The sequence below is a fragment of the Pungitius pungitius genome, chromosome 11, assembly GCF_949316345.1.
Source record: "Pungitius pungitius chromosome 11, fPunPun2.1, whole genome shotgun sequence".
Taxonomy (NCBI): domain Eukaryota; kingdom Metazoa; phylum Chordata; class Actinopteri; order Perciformes; family Gasterosteidae; genus Pungitius; species Pungitius pungitius.
The window spans coordinates 12,964,187-12,991,550 of NC_084910.1; the positions used below are offsets into that span (position 1 = coordinate 12,964,187).

Consider the following 27,364-nt stretch of genomic DNA (forward strand, 5'->3'; position numbering starts at 1 on the left):
TTTCCATGGATCATGGTACTTTCCTGCCTGCTGCCACCTACCGCTTCTAACGCCATTATTAGTCCCATTACTATTGCTGTTCACAATAATGCACATCACTAACTTTATTTGTGCTTTCTTGCCTCACATCTTTCCATTGATGGTGGTTATGTCTGATGGAGGTTATAGCTCATTGTGGTTATAGCTCATGGTGGTTATGTCTGATGGTGGTTATGTCTGATGGTGGTTATAGCTCATTGTGGTTATAGCTCATGGTGGTTATGTCTGATGGTGGTTATAGCTCATTGTGTTTATGTCTGATGGTGGTTATGTCTGATGGTGTTTATAGCTCATTGTGGTTATGTCTGATGGTGGTTATAGCTCATTGTGGTTATAGCTCATGGTGGTTATGTCTGATGGTGGTTATGTCTGATGGTGGTTATAGCTCATTGTGGTTATAGCTGATGGTGGTTATAGCTCATTGTGGTTATGTCTGATGGTGGTTATGTCTGATGGTGGTTATGTCTGATGGTGGTTATAGCTCATTGTGGTTATAGCTCATGGTGGTTATAGCTCATGGTGGTTATGTCTGATGGTGGTTATAGCTCATTGTGGTTATAGCTGATGGTTGTCTGGCGTACACCTGGGTTATTACTCTCAATATTTGAATAATTTCTGCTTTAGGAATTTAATGAATTGTACATATTTTACTGTATAGTTACTTTTATTGCATTCTGTACATCTTGGGAGAGGGATCTTCCTCTGCCCTTCTCCCTTTTTATTTGTTGGAGAGTTTTTCTTGTGCCGTTGTGAGGGTTTCGGGACAGGGGATGTTAAATGTTTACAGACTGTCAAGCCCTCTGTGGCAAATTGGTAATTTGTGATTTTGGGCAATGAATGACTTGTTTGAGTCTATTTAAAATGATAGAATAGTGGTAACAAAATAAAGAAACTCATAATAATTAATGAAACATATTTCAACCCCATTTTGTTGTAATGCATCATGGGGATCTTGATCTATTTTCAAAGGATAAGGGAAGGATTTGACCAGCAGGTGGGGCATGAGGATATTTCAATCCGGAGAGACTTGTTGAAGTTTGAACACTGCTTTATTATAACATGCATGAATATTGAAATTTCAATGTGTTTGGGGCTTGGACTCCATCCTGCCGTAGGATAGACCAGGGGCCGGGATGCTGAGCCGAGCTATATCCCCCCCTTTGGGAGTCCAGACACTGGTGATGGTGGTAGAGAATAAGTTGCTCCAATTTCCTGATGTGCCAGGTACTGCTGTAGATTGGAGGTGTCAGGGGTGGTGGCGGGTCACCTTTGGTGCGCGCTGAAATGACAACTGACAGCAGAGAGAGAGAACAGTCTTTTAACGTTTGCCAGCACTGATGCAATTGGTTTACGTTAACATCACCCACATCTGGTTGGCTGGTACTACCTGACCGCGCCCCTAATCAGCTGGCCGTGTGCCCCCATGGGGAGAGGAAGCCTACCGGGAATGGCAACGCCTGTCCAGTCTTCCTGACTGAATTTTCGCCTAAGCTTCATTTCATGAAATCCCTCTTAAATTTTGTGGCAGTCCATCAAACTGTTTTTTAGATGTTAAACTAAAATTTAAAAGCACTAGCCAGTATGTGTGCAATGAATGTCTGTATGTGTGTATAAACAAAGTTTAAAAACAACAGTATAACATTGATATGATACTATAGTATATTATGGCGAGGATAGCTACAACAGACCTACAACAAGTCACACACTTCATTCAACTTCATCCCCTGTGGTTATTGATATAGTGTGTTAATGACCAACTACAGTGCAGACAAGTGGACCTTACAGGCCTATGAGAAGGACAAAATAAACACACACATAACTTCCTTGTTCTACCGTGATATATTTATCAGCCCACTTATTCTGAAAAATGTCAAAGCTAAATGAAGGAGTGTGATCTTGTTTCTTCTCTTGTCAGTGTAATAGTTCCACAGAAGAAATGGAAATAGCGGTGATACACTTCATCATCGTGATGGCCATGTCAGGTGAGCTCTAATCACATGATACAGCAGATATAAGTGACTACTATTATTATGATTATCAAGGTTCCTCTGTTGCTGTTGTCTACATGTATGTGGTAAGAGGCTTCTCGCACCCAGAGGTATACTGTAAAAAGAAAAAAAAACATTTTGAGGGTGAATAGTTGTTTTGTCTGCTAAATATTTGTATTTTCTGTAGTTTCTTGATCCCTGTAAATGTCTCCTCCAGGTTTGACCAAAGGAGCTGGTGTGCTGCCAGACGGTCCTCTGAACGTAGCTGTGGGAGAGACAGTGATGTTCAACACAACTCTGACTACACCAGAACAAACATTTTTAACAGTGAGGTGGAAATTTGGTGAGAAGAATATATTCGATTACAATGTCAATTTTGGCCACATCACTGATCCGGAGTACGAGGGCAGGATCACTTTCTTCATATCTACTGCATCTCTGGAGCTCAGGAACGTGACTCCTAATGACAGTGGACAGTACAAAGTTATCATTGTTGAAGGTGATGGACAAATACTGGATAAGTTCACAAAACTGGACGTACATGGTGAGGACATTTCACATGTTGCTTTGCATTTGGGTGGAGATAAAGCATGAGAGTTGGGGGACAATAAAAATCGTGTTATGGGGTTTGAAATTTGATCAATTAATAGGGTTCAAACAAATCAGCAAAAACAGAAGTAAAATTCATATTACATAATACAAACTGTTTAACATTGAGACAAAATAAACAAATCAACTTTAAGAAATATTTTCCTTTTTGTCAAACTAATGGTTTCAGAAGCAAGAATAAACTGTTACTGTAAACTTTTCTACGGTGGCCGAGAAGGTTCAGACAAATACAAAAGCAACAACACAACCGCAAACGCCACAACACAACACGAACGCCACAACACAAAATACAAAAGCTACATCACAACCGCAAATGCCACAACACAACACGAACGCCGCAACACGAAAATACAAAAGCCACATCACAACCGCAAATGCCACAACACAACACGAACGCCGCAACGCAACACGAACGCCGCAACGCAACACGAAAGCGAAAACGGAAGTAGCTGCCCACGGGAGCGAGCGTATTTTGGAGGAACGGAGCTGGAGGATGCCAGATCGTTTAAGAAGTAAGTGAAACATGATTCCTTGCGGCTATTTAACTAACAAACTAACGTTAGCTAGATGGCGCCACGCATCTTTTAGCTAACGTTAGTTAAACTTTAACTGTAGCCGCAAGGAATCATGTTTCACTTACTTCTTAAACGATGAAATGCTTTTGTATTTGTCTGAACCTTCTCGGCCACCGTACTTTTCTTCCCAGATTTGGGCATTGGTATATAGATTCACAAAATGATTATATTGAACCATTTCTTGTGTTTATGTATACTCAAATACATCCTACATAACTCTCCTGACTTGCTTAGCTTTTCACAGCTCTTGTTGAGACAATCACAAAGACATCAATTAAAAATCTTCCGACCACTCAGCGCTTTAACGCTACATGTCATCATTCACACACTGATGACAGGAGCTCAATACACAGTGCCGCCTACCAACCAGTAACTAACATTCACTCACCATAGTCACAGCTACGCGAGCAATTTGGGGTAAAGTGTCTTGCACAAAGACACATTGATAAGGACACTAACAGAGCTGGGGATCAAATCGTGGATCCTCTAAATGAACGATGAGCCTCCACTGAGCCACAGTCATGTGGTGGCAAACATCCAAACATTCTGTTGTCATCCATAGTTCCAGTTTCTGGTGTCACGGCAACAGCCAGCAGCAGGGACTTGGTGGAGGACACCTCTGTCCTTCTGTCCTGCTCCTCCTCTGGATCCTCTCTGTCTTTCCTCTGGCTCAACGGCAGCTCTGAGCTTACAGCCGGTGACAGAGTTCAGCTCACTGACGGAGGCGCAAATGTCACAATTAATGTGACGCGCTACGACCAGGGAACGTTCTGGTGTCGTGTGTCCAACCCTGTCAGTGAAGCCATGAGTGTTCTAAACAAATTGGTTCTCAGCTGCTTTCTGCCCAAAGAGGTTGTGAAGCTTTGAAGAGAAAATTTCACTATTTTTGACAATTTTTTTTCCCCTCTTAGTGATTTTTTTTAAAGATTTTACATAAAGCTGATATTTCAAAATGATTTTGGTTGTCTGACTTACTTTTCTTTTCACTTAAAGACGGCTCTGGAGGTCTTTCCGTTGGGGCCATTTCTGGAATAGTTATCCTTTGTTTAGCAGCTTCTTCTGTAGGAGCGGGTGGAGGCTGCTATATTTATAAGAAAAAGTAAGAATTTCCCCTTTTAACATGATTTAAGTATGAATAGATTACGGAAAGATGAACCCTTACTATAATCTCTAAAATTTGAAGGGAAAGGTTTGACCAGCAGGTGGGGCAATTGGATATTTTATGAGATCCCTCAAAACCTTAAATACATCAAACCGTCTTTTTTTTTTGACTAATATTTTAAAGAAGCTCAAGCAGAAGGTCAGGTGATTGGCTGGTATGTTTATGCACATGTGTGGCAAAGAATAGCTCTAACAGACCTACAACAAGTCACTTTGGTGAGAGATCTTTTCTTACAATCAGGAATCAGTTATAATGTTTCTTGTGAAGTTGTATTTTCCGTTTCTTTCTTGCAAGGACATAGAAGTCTACAACAGTCGCAACCTTCTTCTTGACATTTGAGGTCAACACAGAAATATTTATACATCCAAACCTTGGTTTTGTTATGCTAAAGAAACAGAGTCAGGCAACAAGGTCCCATATTTGAGGGAAAACTCAAGGCAGTCACAAATGTCTGATTAGATTTAGGACCTGGGCTGGAGAAATGTACACCTTCTCCTTCCTCCACGCAGCTGTGGTATGACAAATGGGATCAAAGAGGAGACGTGCTCTGAGATTCTGCTGTTCAGACAATAAACTAATGATTAGCTTTAGACATTAATGTAATGAAACTTTATGGCATCATTATATACACTGTGTTCGACTTTGTCACTTGTGGTTCATGATAAATTGTGTTAATGATAGACTACAGTGCAGATAAGTAGACCTTAGGAGGATGGAACATAATCAACTTCCTGCACATAACTTCCTTGTTCTACCTTCATATAATGAAATCAGCCCACTTTGTTTTGAAAATGGCGAAGCTAAGTGAAGGAGTGTGATCTCGTTTTTATCTTGTCATGGTAATAAAACCAAAGAAGAAATGGAAAAAGAGATGATACACCTCATCATCCTGATGGCCATGTCAGGTGAGCTCTAATCACATGATACAGCAGATATAAGTGATTATTATTATTATTATTATGATTATCAAGGTTCCTCTGTTGCTGTAGTCTACATGTATGTGGTACGACACATTTTACTAACAAAGGCTCAAAGAGAAGTTTCTATGCAGCTTTCTTTGCTTTAACATGTCAGCTACTGCAGCCTTTTATCACTTTGATGATCGCTTTAACTGCTCTGAGTAAGTATCTATTTCTGTTTATAGTGAAGATAAAATGTTAAAAAATACCTCACAGCCAAAACTGAGCCTTGAAAGAAGCTTCCCATAGCCAGAGGTGCACTGTACAAAAGCTTCTTGGGGGAGAATAGTTGTTTTGTCTGCTAAATATTAGTGTTTTGGGTAGTTTCTTGATCCCTGTAAATGTCTCCACCAGGTTTGACCAAAGCAGCTGGTGTGCTGCCAGACGGTCCTCTGAACGTAGCTGTGGGAGAGACAGTGATGTTCAACACAACTCTGACTCCACCACAAACACCATTTCTAACAGTGAGGTGGGAATTTGGTGAGAAGAATATATTCTATTACAATGTCAATGATGGCAGCATCACTGATCCGGAGTACGAGGGCAGGATCACTATCTTCATACCTACTGCATCTCTGGAGCTCAGGAACGTGACTCCTAAGGACAGTGGACAGTACAGAGTTACCATTGTTCAAGGGGATGGACAAATACTGGATGGGATCACAAAACTGGACGTACATGGTGAGGACATTTTACATGTTGCTTTGCATTTGGGTGGAGATAAAGCATGAGAGTTGGGTGACAATTAAAATGTGTTGAAGGGTTTGAAATTTAATGTAAAATGTAAAAACTATTATATAATAACATAAAAACTGTTTAATGTTGAGACAAAACAAACAATTCAACTTTAAAAAAGCTTTTTTTTTGTCAAACTAATGGTTCCAAAGCTTATTATTAATGTAGCGACGTTCCTTTGTTGTCATGCATTTCTAAGGCGCTATTAAGCTGCAGGCACATTGAATTCCTTTTATTGACACGAATGACAGGAGATCTTACGTTTGTTTCCTTTGGAATTTATTTACGCATTAAAAACGTTAAACTAAATACACATAATAAAACATTCCGTCACATGGTAGAAAAACTGTGCTCAAGTGCTTAATCATCTCATCTCGGAAATCACCTGTTGGAAAACCTGACGTCAATATTAGCAGGAAAATAAAGGGGGCGTCATGCCAACATATATCCAAAATAATACGTCCTCAACATAAAGAGGTCCAATTAAACAACATACACACTTTGGGCTCTTACAATTAAGTTATAAATTGTATTTACTTTCCAGATTTGGGGATTGGTACATAGATTCACAAAAAATGTCTTCAACTGTTCATTGTAATTATATATTAGTTCATTTTCATCACATTGTACGACTCCAATCACTGATATGATCAAAATAAAAAAAGGAGGTAACCCTCTCCAACATCTTTCAATTACACCTGTATACTAAATACATTGCTACACAACTCTCCTGACTTGCTTAGCTTTTCACTTGTAGCTCACAAAGACATTGATGAAATTAAAAATCTTCTGACCATGAAGAGGACATGCAGCCCTTTAACGCTACATGACATCATTCACACACTGATGACAGGAGCTCAATACACAGTGCTGCCTTTCAACCAGTAACTAACATTTACTCACAGCTACGCAAGCAATTTGGGGCAAAGTGTCTTGCACAAAGACACATTGATAAGGACACTAACAGAGCTGGGGATCAAATCGTGGATCCTCTAAATGAACGATGACCCTCCACTGAGCCACAGTCATGTGGTGGCAAACATCCAAACATTCTGTTGTCATCCATAGTTCCAGTTTCTGGCGATTTAATGGCAATTTAATGGCCATTAAATTATGCTTTTTACCATCCGGGTTTTTGTGCGTGCATCTGCGTTGTGCAATAGATCTGCTATTGCTCCTAGTGTCCCTCCCGCAGGTTTTGTAAAGCCTGAAAAAAGAATGAGAGGAGTTGAAGAAGTGACATTATAAAAAAACGGCTGTAAATTTAAATGGTTGTATTTATCATTTGTGGAGAAAAACCCACTAAAGATATGCTTTTCCACTCAAGATACATGTGATGAATAGTTGATTTTGCAGATACAACTGAGGCTCAAAATGCAGAATGTGTGAGGTTGTTCAAAAATAACGTTTGGAGTGTAACACAACAAAAGTAATTGCTTAAAAATACATCTAATACACAGACTAGTGAAGAGCATATTCACTCTGAATGCATATTACTTCAAGTTCATTACTTCAACTGCTGTGTCTATGAGGTGAATGTGGTGGTAGCTCATTTGGTAAAATAAACAAAATTACAGGAAGAAAACACTTTGCACTTTCAGTACATTAATTTGAATTGACAACGATTTAAGACTGTTTATAATAGAATAACAATGATTAAAGACAAGCATCAAATTTAACATCAATTCAAAACATGTTTTAATTTAAATCTTCAAACAAATGGTGTGTATAAGTGTATAATAGTATATATAGTATATGTATATATATGTAACTGCTAAATATATAGTGGATTATAATGTAGCTAAAACAACCAATATTTGTGGACTGCTACTTTTGTCTCATATTTTTCATTCATCTTGTTCCCAACAGAGAGAATATCAGGTGCTTCTATCACATGGGGACCAAACCTGTCGATTGAAGGGAACTCTTTCAACTTATCATGTGACGCTGCTGGCTCGGTGTTCACCAGAGAGTGGAAGAAGGATGGAGTAAAGCTGACTCCAGATGACCACCTGTCCCTTCAGGAGAACAACAGAGTTCTGTCTATCAACAGTCTCAGCAGAAAAGACACCGGAGTTTATTTGTGTAACGTCATCAACCCCGTGAGCCAAGAAGAAGCTGAATACAGGATGGTTGTTTTCTGTAGGTAACAAACTACACATTTAATGTTCAAAATGATTACTGCCTTAAATCACAGTGGAATAATTAAATATTTAGTTTAAAGCTGCTTAAAGAACTACAATTGTCTGTTTTTCAGATGGACCAGAAAATGTTCAAATCCATGGTCCAAGTGACATTAGTTTGAAAACAACCTTAACATTAACTTGCTCTGCTGAGTCCGTACCTGCTCTTTACACCTGGATGCTGAACTCCACAAAGATACACAATTCTGCTGTTTATACCAAAATCAACACTGAACCTTCTGATAGCGGCTTCTACACCTGTGAAGTGATGAATAATGTAACTGGGAGAACATTGTCAGCGGTCCATGGATTGTCTGTCACAGGTACCAAGGTGTTGCTGATTACAGATTTTGTTGATAATCTTGAATATTTTTCTGCTAGTACATGTAGTTGTTATTATTTACAGCATTCTTCTATCTTCTTTTAATGTCTCATTGGCTACAGTTTGGTCAGAGATTTGGGCTGTTTTCGAGATCACATACTATCGCATTGCACACCCTGCGTGCTGCAGCTACAGTCCAAAGACATGCAGGATTGGTTAATTAGTGACTTGCAGGCGTGTGAATGTGAGAGTGAAGGGTTGTCTGTCTCTATATCAGCCCTGCTATGCACTGGTAACCAGTCCTGGGTGTTCCCCGTCTCGTGGTAGCTGGGATTCACTCGTAACCAGTGGAGAAGCTGGCCTGAAGCCGAGATGAGCATAACGCAGAGGCCGTCTAGTTTCACCTCAAATTGTCCTCAGTACCAACATATGTGTACGAGCTAAAGTAGATGTACATTAAAGGCCTTACTAATGTAAACAGTAGTTGTCACTGAGCGACTGTGGAGTCCAATAGAAATGGTTGTATGCTCCGTATCGCCGGGCGAATTAAGACACTTGCTGTGGTTTCTGTATATAAATCCTGTTCTTATCCCCTGTTGTAAGTGAACCCTACAGACAAACCATCAACATGTTCGGCTGGTTGCATCGCTGGAATAGTCATCGCAGTTTTAGTCGTCTTAGGAGCAGTTTGCGGAGGGATCTTCTTTTATTACAAAAAGTGAGTGGAAAAGATCTTTAAGAAACTACCAGCGAGCTCTTTTTAAATGAATAAAACTGTTTCTGTTAAGGTGACCACTGAGTATTATTAAGTTTGGCAGAGGAAGAGAGCAGACAGACAACAAGGGACTAGAAAAGGGTTGACTTTGAACTTTGTTTACTTAATATACAAGAAGTGTCAAACAAAGCATCCTTTGCCTATGAGCTGCTTTTATTATCTTTATTATTGTTATTTCACAATGGACCTTGCTGCACCTTGGCACTATTTAATTTTACTGTGTAACATTAGGTGGTTGTACACTGTACTAAAACAATAACCATATTCGAGTTTCTTTGAAAAGGTTGCTGGTAAAAACGAAAAAATTGTGATTGTTATTGACTCTTTAAAAAAACATTTTGGAATGTTAATGGGAAAATGACTTTTACAATACATATATGTATATTTGATTACCACAAAATGTCAATATTCATATAATTATGTGGCAAAATTATGGAAAATGCTGATCCACTGTTTTACGCATCAACAGAAAACTGGCAAACAAACACTCCAGCAGAAGCCCGACCACTGCAACAAGTAAGAGAGAATATAAACTATACAACATTATCTACTCCCTTCATTAAAGTAATAAAAGCCATGATTTTGCACCGAGAAATAATGCAGCTGTGTTGGCACTTAAAACACAGCTGAGAGCAACGTGCACAGCAGGAAGAGTTACTAGTTCAACATGTTCCACCCGGTGCAATTCTGCGTTGGAGATGATCGAATGTGTGAAGTCTTATGTTTAAATTAACAATTAAACAACAATGTCTAAAACACACACTTTCTAAAGTGATCACCCGTGATCTATTGATAGCCCTAATATATATGTATATAAGATACAATAAATATTCTGTATACAAATACAACTGTGGATACGAATAATCAGATGTAACAAACTTTTTGTTTTTTGCCTAGAACAAGAATCTGCATACGACAACACATTCAACATATATGAAAACTGAAAAGAAAATATTAAAAAGGTGAGTCAATTGATTAAACTGTAGGAAAATGCACCTAGAAGTTGTTATGGAAATATTGGAACACAGCTTATATGAAGAAAATACTGTATGAACACTTGGAACAGACAGCTGATCAGAGCTAAAACACACAAGTGACATTTAACCTCTTTGTCATTTTCTGTCCAGCAGGCTACTTGAAAGACAAAGAGCTCCACAAGACAACATGATTATTACCTTATTGTGGCAATGCTAAGAGGGTAATCTGTTTGTTTTGCTATTATACACCAACAACGCCACCCAGGGAATTTCACCCCTGGAATTATCAACGGGGACCACCAATCTATAGTCAACCACAGGACACAGGTTGGGACAACACAAGGCACTGGATGTGAATCCACAAACAATTATACAAGTTTATTTTTAATATCAAATTGTTTTCTTTAAATACAGTTCACAAATGTTCAATTAAATCTATAATCGATGCAATATTACGCGAAATGGAAGACACACCTGAAGTGGACGATCCGCTCATTCATATAATCTCAGCGGCCCCTCCCTGTGATCAAAACAACGAGGATAATGGCTCACAGCTTGGTGACAGACTGTGGGAGGGGGAACAAAGATGGAAAACCACCTGATTTACAACACTCCAAAAACTCTGCCTCATTATTAATCTCAACAGTCAATGTGTTAGTAAAGATTTAATTCCTCTAATTGAGAGAATAAGTGGTATTTCTGCTGCATTTAGTGTCAAAGCCATTCCAATTTGACTCTCCTTTAACATAATGAGGATTTACCAGAGCTGTGTTGCTGTGAACTAGATCAGAGCCTCGTTCCTTATACGTAGCTGACTGAGTTAGCCGGACCATTTTCACGATAAGATTGCATAGATCAGGCTCCATGGTTCCATAAAGGAAGTTTGGCAAAATCACCATAGCAACACATCGGCGATCACAAAGATCCATTATGACATCACAACGACGGCCTGTACGAGCGCTATCAATGCCGCCCACAACGCATCATTTATTCACAAGAAGACCTTCTGGAGCCGTTACGTTACGTGGTGAACACCTCAGACCACAGCTGAGCTTTCACTGTCCCACACACTGTCTCACACACTGTCTCATACTGTCTCACACACACATCAAATAATAATAAACAATTTGCATGACAACCCCAATTGAGATAAAGCCCAGAATGCGTCACTTGATATTCTTAAAGTGTTTTGTATATTGGTGTGTATTCAATAAACACTTTATGTAGATCCTCATTGCCTTCTGTATCACTGCCTCTGAATACAACAGAAAAACATGTTTATAGATCCACATTAACATAAAGACACGCAGCATATTTCACCTTGTTAATCTTCTCTGGGATGAGTTTGGTCCTTTGATCACTTCTGTTGAAGATCTCTGCAGATGCAACCATGTACTGCTCTCACTTTAGTCACAATACGCTAAACGTATACATATATATGTTTATATATAGTCATATATATACATTGATATTTTGAACAGTCCTATGTACAAATAAGTTAATTATAAACCGTTAAACTTATTCTGAACTGTGCACCATTAAATCTTGACTTTATGATAATGCTCAGTCTATCAAGTAATAAAATAACTTCAGATTGTAACGAGGCGCTCAGGTCCAACACAAAGGATGCAACCATGTACTGCTCTTACTTTAGAGTCACAATACGCTAAACTTATACTTTGCTCTAGTTTTGTTGTAATGCATCATGGGGATCTTGATCTATTTTCTAAAGATAAGGGAAAGATTTGACCAGCAGGTGGGGCAATTGGATATTTCATGAGATCACTGTTGAATTTTGTGGCAGTCCATCAAAGTGTTTTTTAGATGTTGAAATTTGAAAGAAGCACGAGCGAAAGGTCAGAAGATCACCTGGTATGTGTGCGAACATGTGTGTGTTTTTAATGTCAGAGTGCCATGAATGTCTGTATGACCAAAGTGGTCGATAAACCTACCAAACAACAGAATAACATTGATATGATACTATAGTATATTATGGCGAGGATAGCTACAACAGACCTACAACAAGTCACACACTTCATTCAACCTCATCCCCTGTGGTTATTGGTATAGTGTGTTAATGACCAACTACAGTGCAGACAAGTGGACCTTACAGGCCTATGAGAAGGACAAAATAAACACTGCACATAACTTCCTTGTTCCTTGTAACGTGAAATATTAATATCAGCCCACTTTATTTTGAAAAATGTCTAAGTGAAGTTAAGTCAAGCTAAGTGAAGGAGTGTGATCTTGTTTCTTCTCTTGTCAGTGTAATAGTTCCACAGAAGAAATGGAAATAGCGGTGATACACTTCATCATCCTGGTGGCCATGTCTGTCAGATGTGTCGAGGGTGCAGGTTGAAGGCAGGCAGGCAGGACTCAAATGCAGGATTCAGATTTCCAGAATGTGCTTTTTATTTTGCACAAAAACTAACAGAAGCCAAAAGAACGTGCACCAACAATGACTGACGTTAGACAATGACGCGACAGGGGACAACAGACACACGGGGCTTAAATACACAAGGGAGGTGCAGGTGATTGGACACAGGTGGAAACACTCAGGCAATCACAGGACAAGGCAGGAAGTGAAGTTAACCCAAGACCACAAGGAACATGAAACTTCAAACTAAAACAGGAAGAGAGACCAAACCGTGACAGAACCCCCCCCTCAAGGACCGAATTCCAGACGGTCCTAAAGGGGAGCAGAACCGGAGAAAATCAGACAAGGGGAGGGAGGGTGGGGACCCGACGATCCTGGACCGCGAGGGGAACTCCGGGTGATGGCGGCCATGTGTCGGGTCCTTCGGGGGGGGCGGCCGGAACGGCGGCCGGGCCTCAGGGTCTCGGGGGGTCTGGCGGGGCGGCGGCCGGGCCTCAGGGTCTGGGGGGGTCTGGCGGGGCGGCGGCCGGGCCTCAGGGTCTGGGGTGGTCTGGCGGGGCGGCGGCCGGGCCTCAGTGTCTGGGGGGGTCTGGCGGGGCGGCGGCCGGGCGTCGTCGTGGCGGGGGGCGCCGAGGCGGGGGGCGCCGAGCTGTGCGGCTCCGGCGTCATCGAGGCGGGGGGCGCCGAGCTGTGCGGCTCCGGCGTCGTCGAGGCGGGGGGCGCCGAGCTGTGCGGCTCCGGCGTCGTCGAGGCGGGGGGCGCCGAGCTGAGCGGCTCCGGCGTCGTTGAGGCGGGGGGCGCCGAGCTGTGCGGCTCCGGCGTCGTCGAGGCGGGGGGCTCCGGCCCAACCCCTGACCCCACCCCCCCTTCAAGGACCGACTTCCAGGCGGTCCCAAGAGGGTGGGAGGGAGGGGTCATGGTCAGGCGCCGCGGGGCCGGGACCGGGGGCGTGGTTATCGGGGCTGGAACGGGCGCTGGCGGGGTTCTCGGGGCAGGAACGGGCGCTGACGGGCGTCTCGGGGCCGGAACAGGCGGAGACGGGGGTCTCGGGGCCGGAACAGGCGGAGACGGGGGTCCTGGGGCCGGTTCAGGCGGAGACGGGGGTCCTGGGGCCGGTTCAGGCGGAGACGGGGGTCCTGGGGCCGGGGGTCCTGGGGCCGATTCGGGCGGAGACGGGGGTCCTGGGGCGATGGTGTCGTACAAGCCCTGGATGTGGGCGGCCAGCTCCATCATCTGCTCCCAGCGTGCGCTGAGGACTTCCCAAAACGGGTCTTTAACGTTGAAGCCTGCTGAGTCCTTCGGTGGTCGCGTCATTCTGTCAGGTATGTCGAGGGTGCAGGTTGAAGGCAGGCAGGCAGGACTCAAATGCAGGATTCAGATTTCCAGAATGTGCTTTTTATTTTGCACAAAAACTAACAGAAGCCAAAAGAACGTGCACCAACAATGACTGACGTTAGACAATGACGCGACAGGGGACAACAGACACACGGGGCTTAAATACACAAGGGAGGTGCAGGTGATTGGACACAGGTGGAAACACTCAGGCAATCACAGGACAAGGCAGGAAGTGAAGTTAACCCAAGACCACAAGGAACATGAAACTTCAAACTAAAACAGGAAGAGAGACCAAACCGTGACAATGTCAGGTGATCTCTAATCACATGATACAGCAGATACAAGTGACTACTATTATTCTGATTATCAAGGTTCCTCTGTTGCTGTAGTCTACATGTATGTGGTACGACACATTTTACTAACAAAGGCTCAAAGAGGAGTTTCTATGCAGCTTTCTTTGCTTTAACATGTCAGCTACTGCAGCCTTTTATCACTTTGATGATCGCTTTAACTGTTATGAGTAAGTATCTAATTCTGTTTATAGTGAAGATAAAATGTTAAAAAATACCTCACAGCCAAAAATGAGCCATGAAAGAGGCTTCCCATAGCCAGAGGTGTCCTGTACAAAAGCTTCTTGGGGGAGAATAGTCTGCTAAATATTTGTGTTTTGGGTAGTTTCTTCATCCCTGTAAATGTCTCCACCAGGTTTGACCAAAGGGGCTGGTGTGCTGCCAGACGGTCCTCTGAACGTAGCTGTGGCAGAGACAGTGATGTTCAACACAACTCTGACTCCACCAGAAACATTTCGTCTCGCAGTACTGTGGATATTTGGTGAGACGGTAATAATCAATTACAATGTCATGGATGGCAACGTCTTTTATGAGGAGGACGAGGGCAGGATGACTTTCTTCATACCTACTGGATCTCTGGAGCTCAGGAACGTGACTTCTAATGACAGTGGACAGTACAGCGTTATCATTTTTCTAGATGGAAGAAAGATAGCGGTAGGGGTCACACAACTGGACGTACATGGTGAGGACATTTCACATGTTACTTTGCATTTGGTGATGAATAAAAAATTGTGTTGAGTGATTGTAAATAAAATCAAATTCGAGGTTCAAACTTAGCAGCAAAAACATGTTAATATGATATTACATAGTGACTTAACTATTTGATATTAAGACAAAACAAGTGAGTCAACTTTAAGAAAGCTTTTCTTTTTGTCAAACTTATTCATCAAAAGCAAGAATTACCTGTTATTGTTAATGTTCTTTTCTTTCCAGGCTTTGGGATTGGTTTCCCTCTGATGAGGATATTTAAGGTCTATATATCATACATTGACTGTAATTAAAATATCTGTCTTGCACCTGCCACTAGTTCAGATTGCAGTTCTGTGCCCTGGGTTCTCTTCAAGTGCTCCTTGTTTGTGTTAAAATTAAAAAGATTTTACAGATCACGTTCTGCAGCCACGTATGGGTGTGCCCCCAAAATATGTAGAGGAAATGTTGATCCCCTATTTGCCAGATAGGGGCCCTAGATCCTCAGGTGGGGGATTTTGTTTAAAAACTAAAGCTTAATGATATTTGGCTCGCAGAGTCACTGACTTTGGAATTTTAAAAAACTTCTTAAAACACATTTTTTCACAGTTATTTTATACATTTTATAGTGTTTATTTATCAGTTTGTTTTCATCACAATGTATGACTCCAATCACTGACCACCAAAAACATTGTTACCCTCCTTTACATTCTGTTGTCATCCATAGTTCCAGTTTCTGGTGTCACGGCAACAGCCAGCAGCAGGGACTTGGTGGAGGACACCTCTGTCCTTCTGTCCTGCTCCTCCTCTGGATCCTCTCTGTCTTTCCTCTGGCTCAACGGCAGCTCTGAGCTTACAGCCGGTGACAGAGTTCAGCTCACTGACGGAGGCGCAACTGTCACAATTAATGTGACGCGCTACGACCAGGGAACGTTCAGGTGTCGTGTGTCCAACCCTGTCAGTGAAGCCATGAGTGTTCCAATAAACCTCTCCATCAGCTGTGAGTTACTGACCTGCATGCTCACTTCTTCTGGATGAAAAGTTTAGGTGTAGTGAGGAATGGTCTTTCCTCTGAATTCTGTCTACGTTAGATAGTCTAAAGTATTAGAAACACATGTATGACTTATGAAATCAATTAATCTACATCACAATGTCAACAACTTGATTGTACAGACTGTTAAGGAATTGTTTAACGCAGACTTGTTATGTTATTTTTTTGAGATTTCTTTTATTCCGTTTGTTTACATGCAGTTGGCCCAGAAGACATTAGTTTGACAACATCTCCGTCACGTGACCACTATGATGAAGGGTCAGAAATAAAGCTGATGTGCTCAGTTGAGTCCAGACCTGCTGCCCAACTTACGTGGTTTCTAAATGGAGACATGATGCCTGGTACTGGACCAGAGCTCAGTCTGGTGAATGTTAAGGAGAGCCAGAGTGGGAACTACCACTGTGAAGCCTTCAACATGAAAACTAAGAGAAGGATACAATCTCAGCCTGCAGCCATCTCTGTACTGAGTAAGTTTCTATGGAAGGTTTTGTTTGAGGATGTTCCTATGATGACATTATCTTAAAGCTTGAGGCAGAAAGTCAGAATTAGCAAAGCACAGCCCTCCTCTTGCAGCTCTCCTCTCATTAGACAGAAGCCGGATAATTGTGGCGGCAGAATATAGGGGATCATTTTGTAGCTAAAACAAAAGATATTTTCCACAGGGTTTGGTAGAGGCATAAGAAATGGAATAGTGGAATTTTATTCACCAGATGGACAGAAACACAACTCCAAATATTACTTCATACAGGTGAAACTCGAAAAATTTAAATACCAAGCTAATTTCTTTCAGTAATTCAACTCAAAAGGTGAAAGTAATCAAATCAAATAAAGGCTTGAAATATATCACTTTGCATGTAATGAGTCTATATAATATATTAGTTTCACCTTTTGAGTTGAAATCCTGAAAGTAAAGAGCTTTTGCACGATATTCTGATTTTTTGAGTTTCACCTGTATGTTCTGCATGTGTAACCTAAATGTTTGCTACTTCAACAACGACAACGTTTAGTGTTATGTGTATGGATGATACCATCTATGGCACATATGTCAAACTGTGGCCCCGACAGGCCACATCCAGCCTGTCGGGGCGTATGGTGCCGTACCGTCTTCCGGTCAGATGGTCAGTGCCACTCCTCCCTGTGATTTTAATATTCTGGCAAGCGTGCAGTTGAAGTGGGCAATATCTGGCCAGAACCTGAAATGAGTTTGACCCCCCTGATTTATAGAGACTTCAAAACATTGAAACAATGACATTGAAACAATGACTTTGAAACAATAACATTTCATCTGGCAACTATTTAGAGTCAATCATTAAAATAAGTAGCTGCGTCGCTGTTATTCAGTGTGGGAACTGACTTTATTTTTCAAAGAAGTGAATGATTTTTCTAAAGAATGAAATGGTAGAAACTGTGTTTGACATTAGGCATTCTAAACAAATCGGTTCTCATCGGTTTTCTGCCCAAAGTGAATCTAAAACTGACAATTGAAGAGATAATTTCCCTGTTTTTGACAATTTTCATTTTCCTACTTGAACTAATTATTTTGTTGTCTGATTTATTTTTCTTTTCACTTAAAGACGGCTCTGGAGGTGTTTCAGGTGGGGCAATTTCTGGAATAGTTATCCTTTGTTTATCAGCTTCTTCTGTAGCAGCAGGTGGAGGCTACTATATTTATAAGAAAAAGTAAGAATTTCCCCTTTTATCTATATTTGAGTATGAATAGACCAAAAGATCAACCCTTACTTAACATTGACCTAACTATAATCTCTTATAATTAAATGTATGATAGAAGAGAAGAAGAAAGGATTTATTTTAGTAGATTAATGCCATTCTTAACATTTTCACAGGATCTTATATATATATAGTTAATTTTAAATGCATAACTACTTCAAGTGAAACTATAGCAGTTTTATTCATTTTAAAAAGTTAACAATCTTGCATCAAATTCTTGAAAAGTCAAAGTAGGTGTGGAACACCGTACAGGTTACAGCTGGAATTTGTAGTTGCATCTTACTGTTTGGCCACATTTTAACAATGCTTTATTTCTAATATTTAGAACCAAGAAGAACGCTACGCCCCGTCCAGAAAGTAACGGTTTGTATTTCTCTAAACCAAACTGTAATATATACTGTGTTTATATATACAGTATATATATAGAAATTAATTAATATATATCAGAGGTGTGGACTCGAGTCATGTGACTTGGACTCGAGTCAGACTCGAGTCATGAATTTGATGACTTGAGACTCGACTCGACAAAACGTACAAAGACTTGCAACTCGACTTGGACTTGAACACCGATGACTCGTGACTTGACTTGGACTCGAGCCATTTGACTCGAGAAGACTTGCTACTTCCCATGAAAACTGGGGGGGATCATTTTCACACCACCGCGCCGCTCTGTTTATCTGCACCTGTCAAAAGAATGTGCGCCACCTGTATGCAGAGAGCGCGCGCTGCCTGCTCGACTTCCAATCACTGCAGTCCATTTGACCGTATCAACGAGACAGCTCGTTCATGGTTACAAAAATCGGGATTTTTGAACCCGGATTCAGACTCCGATGGAAATCCTCGCCAACATTATGTCAACGTCCGTTTTAAAGTAGTGTAATGAGCTGAGTTAAAGTTATTAGTTAATCAGTTATGCAGATGTTGCATGTGTTCACGTTATGCTCCGTTACCAGCTGTAGTTACGCGAGACAACCCGAGTTTTGGGGGGCCGTGTATGCGGAAGTGTTCGTTCGGCGTGGTGACGGCCAACAGTGACCGAAGTTGAGTTGTTTTATATAAATAAATGCAGCGGAGTTGCAAGCCAGTCATCGCCTCCTTATTTACGCTGCAGCATTGGGGTGAGCGTTACAGTACTATAACACAGTCACAGTCGATCCACCGTTACCCTTCCCTTTGTAGTCTAGGTCTGTGAGGCAGCGCACCATCACCCAGGGTTCCCCGTCCCCACTATAATAAGATGACTTGAAATGACTCGAAACCAAAATGGTACAACTTGTGACTCGACTTGAGACTTGTTGGCTTTGACTTGTGACTCGACTTGAGACTTGCTTCGTCTTTGACTCGACTTGACTCGGGACTCGAGGGCAATGACTTGAGACTTGCTTGTGACTTGCCTAACAGTGACTTGTTCCCACCTCTGATATATATATAATACAATAAATATTCTGTTTACACATACAGGTGTATTAGATGTAACAAACCTTTTTGTTTTTGCCTTGAACTAGAAGAATCTGTGTACGAGAACACATTCAACGTATATGACAACTAAAAAAAAACTCAGCAATCAACTATTCCTTAAACAGGTGTGTTTTTAATTAATTAATCTAATGTGGTTGTAACCTTTTTCCTCAGTCTCCTCGAATTCTGTCTGATCAACTAGGTTCGGGTAAGGAGATTGGCAGTAGCACTAAAGCATGAGAGCAATAGATCCCCCAGCCCACATAACACACAACACAGAATGCGGTATAAATGTATCATATATTCAAATATTACATTTCTTCCAACATAAAATGCTCAGCCTTACACTTATTTAAATGAAATCACCAGTATGAACCAAAATCAGTTGACCTAGGTAAGTATCACTTTAAGGAAAAAGAATAAAAGAAATAAAAATAAATGTGTTCTTTCCCTCCTTTAATGGGTTTAATAGTCCTTATTTCTCCCCCGTCTCCGTTGTCTGTTCCAGTTTATTGACTTCCAGGGGCAAAAAAAAAGAAATGCTGAGATCTCAGAAAAAAAAGAAAAAAAAAGTTTTCAAATAAAACGTGTCACTCCTCTGGACTGAACCTTATCCTACCCCACCGATGTCCACACTGCGGTCTCGACGAACCAAAAGCTTCCATGCAGCAAAGCGGGTGGTACAGGTTGCGGTTGGAACGAGAGCCTCCACGTGGCAATGGCGGCGATGCAGGTTTCAGTGGAGCCTCCACGTGGCGATGGCGGCGACACAGCTGCAGTCGGAACAGAACCCGCTCCTCAAAAAAACCAGCCTGCACAATATGCAGCGCAATTATTTATCAACTTAACGCTGGTTACCTTTCTGGTTGTACATTAACAATGCAGCTTCATTACATGGAATATGAACAAGTGAAATACAGGGAATATGAAAAACATATTGTTTTGGTATCTGAGCTACAACGGCAGCTACGTAGCTAGCTTAGCCTCATTACCCGGCCGCAACTAAGCTAGCAGCTCTGAGAACTGCTAACCGTTCGTCACAATAACACAAAATAACATCACAAAACATGTCTCAGTACCATAACCATTTATCAACTATTCTGACTGGCTTTTTTCCGTTCTTACACTAAACCAGAATGATACTGCTAATGAAGCCGACGGTGTAGCTAACTCACCAGAATAGTTCAGGACTCGAGCAACACACCGTCGGAGTAGCTCCCGTGATCGAAATTCCTTCAACTCACTTTTAACGACCGTTATATCAGGGCACGAGGACACTTTGCTCCGCGGCCGTACAAGGTTGTGTTTTTCTTTTCCACCGAGAACTGCGTGCGGGTGATGCCTTCAGGTAAGCTCAGAAGTTCCAATACTAGACGGAAACAACGCGCATTCAAAGGTTTCTGTAAATTACAGTACCATAAAACTAACCAGGGTTACATGGTAAAAAAACAAATGATAAAAAAAATTTTTTGCAGGAAAATAGAAGACTAAATTACTGTATCAACCACTCATGGAACACACGTGACATTTCCCTTTTTTTCACTTATTGTCCAGCAGGCTACTTGAAAGACGAAGAACTCCACAACAAGACGACAAATTTATCCGACACAACATAATTATTACTGCATTAATCTCAATAGTTAATGTCTTAGTAAAGAATTTTTAGTCCTCTAATAGAGAGAAAATTTCGGTATTTCGTGCTTTTTGCAAAGTTCTGTTTGTTTATTTGGAGCTTAATAAACTTCTGGATGTTCCATGTTCACTGCTTAAATTGATCGAATTTCTGATTATGAATAATACAATCTGATCCGCAGTCACAACAAATGCCTGATTAGATTTAGGACCAGGGCCGGAGAAATTCACAGCTTCTCCTTCCTCCACGCAGTTGTGTTATGCTTAGACAGATGGGATCAAAGAGGAGACGTGCTCTGAGATTCTTCTGTTCAGACAATTCCTTGACAGCTGGTGTCGTCTTTTTCAAAAATGAAACTAATGATTAGCTTTAGACATTAATGTAATGAAACTTTATGGCATATTATATACACTGACTTTGTCACTTGTGGTTAATGATATAGTTAATGATTTACTACAGTGCAGAACAGTGGACCTTAGGAGGATGGAACATGACTCAACTTCCTGCACATAACTTCCTTGTTCTACCTTCATATAATTAAATCAGCCCACTTTGTTTTGAAAATAGCAAAGCTAAGTGAAGGAGTGTGATCTCATTTTGATCTTGTCATGGTAATAAAACCAAAGAAGAAATGGAAAAAGAGGTGATTCACATCATCATCCTGATGGCCATGTCAGGTGAGATCCAATCACATGATACAGCAGATATAACTGATTATTATTATTATGATTATCAAGGTTCCTCTGTTGCTGTAGTCTACATGAATGTGGTACGACACATTTTACTAAAAAAGGCTCAAAGAGAAGTTTCTATGCAGCTTTCTTTGCTTTAACATGTCAGCTACTGCAGCCTTTTATCACTTTGATGATCGCTTTAACTGTTCTTAGCAAGTATCTATTTCTGTTTATGGCAAAGATAAAATGTTAAAAAATACTTCACAGCCAAAACTGAGTTATGAAAGAACCTTCCATAGAGGTGTACTGTACAAAAGCTTCTTGAGGGAGAATAGGTGTTTTGTCTGCTCAATATTTGTGTTTTGGGTAGTTTCTTGATCCCTGTAAATGTCTTGACTTTTAAGACTTATTTTCCGATTAAATATGTCTTTTCCGCATTTAGTTCAAATGCTTATGAAACCATCCAGTGTTTCTTCATTAATTGTTTGTTTTCAATAATTGGACACCTATACTGATATATTATGGAAACAGTTATTAGGAAATGTTACCAATAGCTGATTTGGCCGTTTCCTCAATTCATCAGCGAGTTCCTCCTCAGACCTGTAATTAAATGTCTCCTCCAGGTTTGACCAAAGCAGCTGGTGTGCTGCCAGACGGTCCTCTGAACGTAGCTGTGGGAGAGACAGTGATGTTCAACACAACTCTGACTCCACAACAAACACCATTTCTGTCAGTGAGGTGGAAATTTGGTGAGAAGAATATATTCGATTACAGTGTCCATGTTGGCAACATCACTGATCCGGAGTACGAGGGCAGGATCACTCTCTTCATACCTACTGGATCTCTGGAGCTCAGGAACGTGACTCCTAAGGACAGTAGAGAGTACAAAGTTATCATTGTTAGAGGTGATGGACAAATTCTGGATGGGGACACAAAACTGGACGTACTTGGTGAGGACATTTCACATGTTGCTTTGCATTTGGGTGGAGATAAATCATGAGGGTTGGGTGACAGTAAAATAATCGTGTTGAGGGGTTTGAAATTTGATCAATTTATAGGGTTCAAACAAATCAGCAAAAACAGATGTAAAAACTATTATATAATAACATAGAACTGTTTGATATTGAGACAAAACAAACAATTCAACTTTAAAAAAGCTTTTCTTTTTTTGTCAAACTAATGGTTCCAAAGCTTATTATTAATGTAGCGACGTTCCTTCGTTGTCATGCATTTCTAAGCCGCTATTGAACTGCAGGCACATTGATTTCCTTTTATTGACACGAATGACAGGAGATCTTACGTTTGTTTCGTTTGGAGTTTATTTACGCATTAAAAACGTTAAACTAAATACACATAATAAAACATTCCGTCACATGGTAGAAAAACTGTGCACAAGTGCATAATCATCTCATCTCGGAAATCACCTGTTGGAAAACCTGACGTCAATATTAGCAGGAAAATAAAGGGGGCGTCATGCCAACATATATCCAAAATAATACGTCCTCAACATAAAGAGGTCCAATTAAACAACATACACACTTTGGGTTCTTACAATTAAGTTATAAATTGTATTTTCTCTCCAGATTTGGGGATTGGTACATAGAAAAAAATGTATTCAACTGTTCATTGTAATTATATATTAGTTCATTTTCATCACATTGTACGACTCCAATCACTGATATGATCAAAATAAAAAAAGGAGGTAACCCTCTCCAACATCTTTCAATTACACCTGTATACTAAATACATTGCTACACAACTCTCCTGACTTGCTTAGCTTTTCACTTGTAGCTCACAAAGACATTGATGAAATTAAAAATCTTCTGACCATGAAGATGACATGCAGCCCTTTAACGCTACATGACATCATTCACACACTGATGACAGGAGCTCAATACACAGTGCTGCCTTTCAACCAGTAACTAACATTTACTCACAGCTACGCAAGCAATTTGGGGCAAAGTGTCTTGCACAAAGACACATTGATAAGGACACTAACAGAGCTGGGGATCAAATCGTGGATCCTCTAAATGAACGATGACCCTCCACTGAGCCACAGTCATGTGGTGGCAAACATCCAAACATTCTGTTGTCATCCATAGTTCCAGTTTCTGGTGTCACGGCAACAGCCAGCAGCAGGGACTTGGTGGAGGACACCTCTGTCCTTCTGTCCTGCTCCTCCTCTGGATCCTCTCTGTCTTTCCTCTGGCTCAACGGCAGCTCTGAGCTTACAGCCGGTGACAGAGTTCAGCTCACTGACGGAGGCGCAAATGTCACAATTAATGTGACGCGCTACGACCAGGGAACGTTCTGGTGTCGTGTGTCCAACCCTGTCAGTGAAGCCATGAGTGTTCCAATAAACCTCTCCATCAGCTGTGAGTTACTGACCTGCATGCTCACTTCTTCTGGATGAAAAGTTTAGATGTAGTGAGGAATGGTCTTTCTTCTGAATTCTGTCTACGTTAGATTGTCCAGCGTATTATAAACACATTCATGCCTTATGAAATCTATTAATCTACATCACAATGTCAACAACATCACTGTACAGACTGTTTCATTTCCCACACTTAATCTGTTATATTTACAGACTTTTGAGATTTCTTTTATTCTGTTGACTTAACAAATGAAAATGCAGTTTTGGTGTCACGCCAACAGTTGTCAACAACTTGATTGTACAGACTGTTAAGGAATTGTTTAATTGTTATGTTATTTTTTTGAGATTTCTTCTATTCCGTTTGTTTACATGCAGTTGGCCCAGAAGATATTAGTTTTACAATATCTCCGTCACGTGACCACTATGATGAAGGGTCAGAAATAAAGCTGATGTGCTCAGCTGAGTCCAGACCTGCTGCCCAACTTACGTGGTTTCTAATTGGAGTTATGGTGACTGGTACTGAACCAGAGCTCAGTCTGGTGAATGTTAAGGAGAGCCAGAGTGGGAACTACCACTGTGGAGCCTTCAACATGAAAACTAATACATCGATACAATCTCAGCCTGCAGCCATCACTGTACTGAGTAAGTTTTTATGGAAGGTTTTGTTTGATGGATATAAAAATGACAGGATGTACCTGTGATGTTATCCAATGACATCATCTTAAAGCTTGGAAAGTTTTCTGGAAAAGACAGAAAGTCAGAATTAACAAAACACAGCCCTCCTCTTGCAGCTCTCCTTTCTCTGAGCTAAGCCCCTCCCATTAGACAGCAGCCAAATTATTGTGACATGAGGGGCTCAGCTGGCTTCAGGCCTCTTGTCCTGTTTCTGTGGTTTCTGAATGGAGACTTGCTGTCTGATACTGGACCAGAGCTCAGACTGATCAACATTCAGATGAGTCAGACTGGGAATTACAGCTGTCAGGCCTTTAACAACAAAAAACAGAAACAATTTTGTCTCTTATTAGGTACATTTTTGTTAGAGTCAGAAAGATAACACTTAAAGTAAGTGTGCACTTACAGCATATCAATTTGTATGGAACGAATTAACAAAAACAATGAACAATGATTAAAGAAAATCATTATACATTTGAGTAACTTGTGTAACTTGTGAACTTTATTCACCAGGTGGACAGAAACACAACTCCAAATATAAAGTTTCATGTTCTGCATGTGTAAACTAAATGTTTCCCACATTAACTTCAACAACGACAACATGTCAATGTTGTGTTGATCTAATGAGACTAAAACATTGAAACAATGACATTTGCTCAAACTTAATCTGTCAACTATTTAGTCAATCATTAAAATAAGTAGTTGCTTCGCTGTTATTCATTGTGTGAACTGACTCAATGATATTTCTAAATTATAAAATGGTCGAAACTGTGTTTGACAGTCTGTTGTGTGGACAGAGTGACACTTGACATCTTACAAAGTCATTACGTCTGCGTCTTTCAAGTTCCTTTAAAATGATTTAGTCAGATAATTCACAGTAACAGTTACTTTTGTTCCTGTTCCTCATATTTTTCATACATCTTGTTCCCAACAGAGAGAATATCAGGTGCTTCTATCACATGGGGACCAAACCTGTCGATTGAAGGGAACTCTTTCAACTTGTCATGTGACGCTGCTGGCTCGGTGTTCACCAGAGAGTGGAAGAAGGATGGAGTAAAGCTGACTCCAGATGACCACCTGTCCCTTCAGGAGAACAACAGAGTTCTGTCTATCAACAGTCTCAGCAGAAAAGACACCGGAGTTTATTTGTGTAACGTCATCAACCCCGTGAGCCAAGAAGAAGCTGAATACAGGATGGTTGTTTTCTGTAGGTAACAAACTACACATTTAATGTTCAAAATGATTACTGCCTTAAATCACAGTGGAATAATGAAATATTTAGTTTAAAGCTGCTTAAAGAACGACAATTGTCTGTTTTTCAGATGGACCAGAAAATGTTCAAATCCATGGTCCAAGTGACATTAGTTTGAAAACAACCTTAACATTAACTTGCTCTGCTGAGTCCGTACCTGCTCTTTACACCTGGATGCTGAACTCCACAAAGATACACAATTCTGCTGTTTATACCAAAATCAACACTGAACCTTCTGATAGCGGCTTCTACACCTGTGAAGTGATGAATAATAAAGTACATGTAGTTGTATTTATTTACAGCATTCTTCTATCTTCTTTTAATGTTACTCATTGGCTACAGTTCAGGTCAGAGATTTGGGCTGTTTTCGAGATCACATACTATCGCATTGCACACCCTGCGTGCTGCAGCTACAGTCCAAAGACATGCAGGATTGGTTAATTAGTGACTTGCAGGCGTGTGAATGTGAGAGTGAAGGGTTGTCTGTCTCTATGTCAGCCCTGCTATGCACTGGTAACCAGTCCTGGGTGTTCCCCGTCTCGTGGTAGCTGGGATTCACTCGTAACCAGTGGAGAAGCTGGCCTGAAGCCGAGATGAGCATAACGCAGAGGCCGTCTAGTTTCACCTCAAATAGTCATCAGTACCAACATATGTGTACGAGCTAAAGTAGATGTACATTAAAGGCCTTACTAATGTAAACAGTAGTTGTCACTGAGCGACTGTGGAGTCCAATAGAAATGGTTGTATGCTTCGTATCGCCGGGCGAATTAAGACACTTGCTGTGGTTTCTGTATATAAATCCTGTTCTTATCCCCTGTTGTAAGTGAACCCTACAGACACACTATCAACATGTTCGGCTGGGTGCATCGCTGGAATAGTCATCGCAGTTTTAGTCGTCTTAGCAGCAGTTTGCGGAGGGATCTTCTTTTATTACAAAAAGTGAGTGGAAAAGATCTTTAAGAAAATACCAGCGAGCTCTTTTTAAATGAATAACACTGTTTATGTTAAGGTGACCACTGAGTATTAAGTTTGGCAGAGGAAGAGAGCAGCCGGACAACAAGGGACTAGAAAAGGGTTGACTTTGAACTTTGTTTACTTAATATACAAGAGATTGATTTTCAACAAAGCGTCCTTTGCCTATGAGCTGCTTTTATTATATAATCCAAATAGTAAATGCTAAGTCCGCCTTGTGGACTCTCTATTGTTATTTCACAATGGAGCTGCAGCTTGGCACTATTTATCTTTAATGAGTAACATTAGGTGGTTGTAAACCGTGCTAGATAATTTGGCTCCCCAGGAATTAAAAATGTGTTATCAATGTTTTAAAACTCTTAAACCAATAACCAAGTTTCTTTGAAAAGGTTGCTGGTAAAAACGAAAAATTGTGATTTTAATTCACTTATGTTAATGGTAAAATGACTTTTACAATAAATGTATGTATATTTGATT

At 40.7% G+C, this 27,364-nt stretch overlaps 2 protein-coding genes across 2 annotated transcripts; both read left to right on the forward strand.

Annotated features, from left to right (window-relative positions):
• Positions 1 to 1,628: 1,628 nt before the first annotated feature.
• Positions 1,629 to 4,078, forward strand: LOC119197341 (carcinoembryonic antigen-related cell adhesion molecule 1-like). The gene is made up of 3 exons (XM_062565529.1): positions 1,629 to 2,021; positions 2,245 to 2,571; positions 3,774 to 4,078. Exons 1-3 carry the CDS (start codon positions 1,976 to 1,978, stop codon positions 4,076 to 4,078), a joined length of 678 nt encoding a protein of 225 aa, XP_062421513.1. The 5' UTR covers positions 1,629 to 1,975.
• Positions 4,079 to 4,646: 568 nt separating this feature from the next.
• LOC119199372 (carcinoembryonic antigen-related cell adhesion molecule 5-like) lies at positions 4,647 to 26,463 on the forward strand. Its single transcript, XM_062565530.1, has 9 exons — positions 4,647 to 5,278; positions 5,687 to 6,013; positions 15,801 to 16,073; positions 16,325 to 16,591; positions 23,720 to 23,992; positions 24,367 to 24,633; positions 25,598 to 25,870; positions 25,986 to 26,191; positions 26,326 to 26,463. The coding sequence occupies exons 1-9, from the start codon at positions 5,233 to 5,235 to the stop codon at positions 26,461 to 26,463; spliced, it is 2,070 nt and encodes a 689-aa protein (XP_062421514.1). The 5' UTR covers positions 4,647 to 5,232.
• Positions 26,464 to 27,364: the final 901 nt, after the last annotated feature.